This window comes from Protobothrops mucrosquamatus, unplaced genomic scaffold (assembly GCF_001527695.2).
Source record: "Protobothrops mucrosquamatus isolate PMUCROS unplaced genomic scaffold, P.Mucros_1.0 scaffold614, whole genome shotgun sequence".
NCBI lineage: Eukaryota > Metazoa > Chordata > Lepidosauria > Squamata > Viperidae > Protobothrops > Protobothrops mucrosquamatus.
The window spans coordinates 91173-94016 of NW_015386911.1; the positions used below are offsets into that span (position 1 = coordinate 91173).

The window sequence follows — 2844 nt, forward strand, 5'->3', positions numbered from 1 at the left end:
CAGACACCCATTTATACATTCATACATAGTATTCCCAGCTGTCTCCAATTCAATACTAAGTAGGAATGGCTGTTATCTTTTGAGCTTGGATAAGGTAGGCCAATGATGCCATCTGTTGAGGCTGAAAAAATGCTTAATACTACTCAGGAGACAACTCTCACCTCTGTGGTTTGGCCCATGGGATCATCAGGATTGGGTTTCTTGTAGACTTTGATGCCATTCTGGGCTTGTTCCACAGACTTAAATTTTTATTTTGGTGTGTTTGTTTTCTAGCCGGAGGTCTGGTCAGTATACAATGAATCATGATAACTCTAAGAAGCCTTCAGGGAAGCTCCCTTGCGAGCATTCAGGATCTCAAGATTCACTTGATGAGTTATCCATGGATGACTATTGGAAAGAACTTGAAAATATCCATGAAACAAGAAGTGGTAATCATGAAGAACGTGATCTGGTTGTGGTGAAAGAACCTGACGGTAATTACATACTCTATGAAATTATTCCATAGATTTTGAAGGTTTGGTTTTGCACTGTTTGGTTTCTGCTTCTAGTCTAGGTTTGTGTAGTACAGATTTCAGATTGGTGGATGTCTCTAAATCTGTCACCTAGTAATGGTATGCTGGTAATAATGTCAAAAACACGGATGTGTTACTATAGATTACTAAGGACTGTAAGGAAAGATACTTCCTTAAATGGCATATAATTTATGTGTGGAATTTATGGCTGCAATATGTGCAGATAGCTTTAAAGAAGGATTATGAGCAGTTATTTATTAATTATGACATTGAAAACCAGAACATACATTGGAGTGAGTTTTGATTCTGGGTATTTGGTTGACCATCTCTGGAAGCAAGATGCTAGATATATAAAGCTTTAATTATACCCAATAGATTGGTTCCATATGTTTCCCATTGATGTTGAAGGGGGTATGAGAGGTTCTGATTTTTGTGATGCTTGCTAGCTATGTAATTATCTCCAGTCAGAACGTACACATTCATTATATAAAAAGTAATAGGACTGGAGAAGATAATGGAATAAAATACAAGTCATCTGTGTATATGGTTTACAAGGCCTACATCAAACCAGGATCAGCTTTACTTTTGGCAATTAGGTCCTGAATAACTATTTTATTTTTCTGTCATACTAGCCTCTGGTGAGGATAGTACAGGTAGTCTTCCAGTTACAAGTGTCCATTCCACTCATAACTCGAAAACTCATAGAGTGAATCTCGTACCTTGAACGAGATCACTCCCTTGCTCGTTAAAACGCATGCGGCTCATTAAACGATCATGAAGTATTTCAGGGTGGGGAAGGCCATGGAGGGCCTAGTGATGGAACAGGCCACCAAGACCTCCCCGATCCACTAAGATACCACATGCTTCCTCTTCCCTTCCTGCCGCGCCGGACTCACCTGGAAAAGATCCGTCTCCTCTCTGCCACGGTTTCTGCTGCTGCCCGGATCTGAGGTTGGGGACGCTTCTGCAGCCCCCTGTGGCCCAATCTGGACTCCGGAGGCTTTTTCCAGGCCGCTATCACCTGGATCTGAGGCCGGGGAACGCTTCCGCACCCTTCCGAGGCCTGATCTGGGCTCTGGAGGCCTTTTCCAGGCTGTTGCCACCCGGATCTGAGGCTGGCAAATGCTTCTGCAGCCCTCCCATGGCCCGATCAGGGCTCCAGAGGCCTTTTCCAGACTGCTGCAGCCCAGATCTGAGTCTGGGGGATGCTTTTGCACCCCCGTGGCCCAATCTGGGCTCCAGAGATATTTTCCAGGCCGCTGCCACCCGGATCTGAGGCTGTGGAACGCTTCCGCTCCCCCCATGCCCTGATCTGGGTGGCAGCAGCCTGTAAAACTCCTCCAGAGGGCTACATAAGCATCCTCTGGCCTCAGATCTGGGGGGGCAGTGGCCTGGAAAAGGCCTCCGGAGTCCCGATCCAGCCTCCGGGGGAACATTGAAGCATCCCCCGGCTTTGGTTCCATTCTCTTGCAGAGAACAGAGGCCTAAAGTACCGTGAGATCTCGCGAGATCAGTAGCATGAGATCTTGCCCCACTGATCTTGCGTGATCTTGCGTTACTTTAGGCCTCCATTCTCTGTGAACGCATCGAAGGCCTGGAGCAGCCAATAAAGCAAAGGATCTCGATCTTCGCAGGGTGAGTATTGAAGGCCTGGTGCCTAGGGAGACCCGGGGCGCGGGTGGGGAGGGAGGGAATAACCAGGGTGAATGTTGCAGAGCCACTGCGGTCACTCGTAAGGGCGAATGACTGCTGTGGTGCTGCAATATTCCTAATTTTGGGACTTAATTGTAAGCACTAGGGGGTGCTCATCACGTAACTTTGAATGAGCGTTAAGTGAACACTTGTAACTCGGGGATTACCTGTATTGTAGCAATTTGAAATATATTGGAACAACCACAATTGATTTTTGGATGTGTGCTCAACATTATTACAATATAGACTTTGTCTGAGTAGCCATTGATGATCAAACATTGATCAGCTTTAAAAATGTTCCTTTAAAAAAACACCAAACCAAAAATATCAACAGTGTCCTAGAAATTCAGGAATATTTTCACTGTATTTTAAAAATCGGTACTATAAAGCAGTCTGTACTCCTGGTTTCTTTATTTATGAAACTGAAATTAATTGAATCCTAAACTGCCTGGAATGTAGTATAAAAGATTTCACCATTTCATTGGCTGGTTCACAGTAATGTGATATACATAATTCATGATGTGATACTGCCAGCTTTGCTTCCAGAAAATATGAGCAACATTTATTGCCCATTGGTTTATAGTTCAAGAGTAAGAAAGAATTCCAGCCATTATTGATACTGGATTAGGGCCAAACCGTA

The 2844-nt window shown here is 44.4% G+C and overlaps 1 protein-coding gene across 1 annotated transcript in view; it reads left to right on the forward strand.

Moving 5' to 3' along the window:
* The window catches only part of ARHGAP18 (Rho GTPase activating protein 18), a 67528-nt gene that overhangs the window by 22796 nt on the left and 41888 nt on the right, over positions 1–2844 (forward strand). Inside the window, exon 2 of the mRNA XM_015817642.1 lies at positions 274–473. Within this exon, the coding sequence (XP_015673128.1) occupies positions 274–473 (200 nt within the window). The remainder of the gene's footprint in view (positions 1–273; positions 474–2844) is intronic.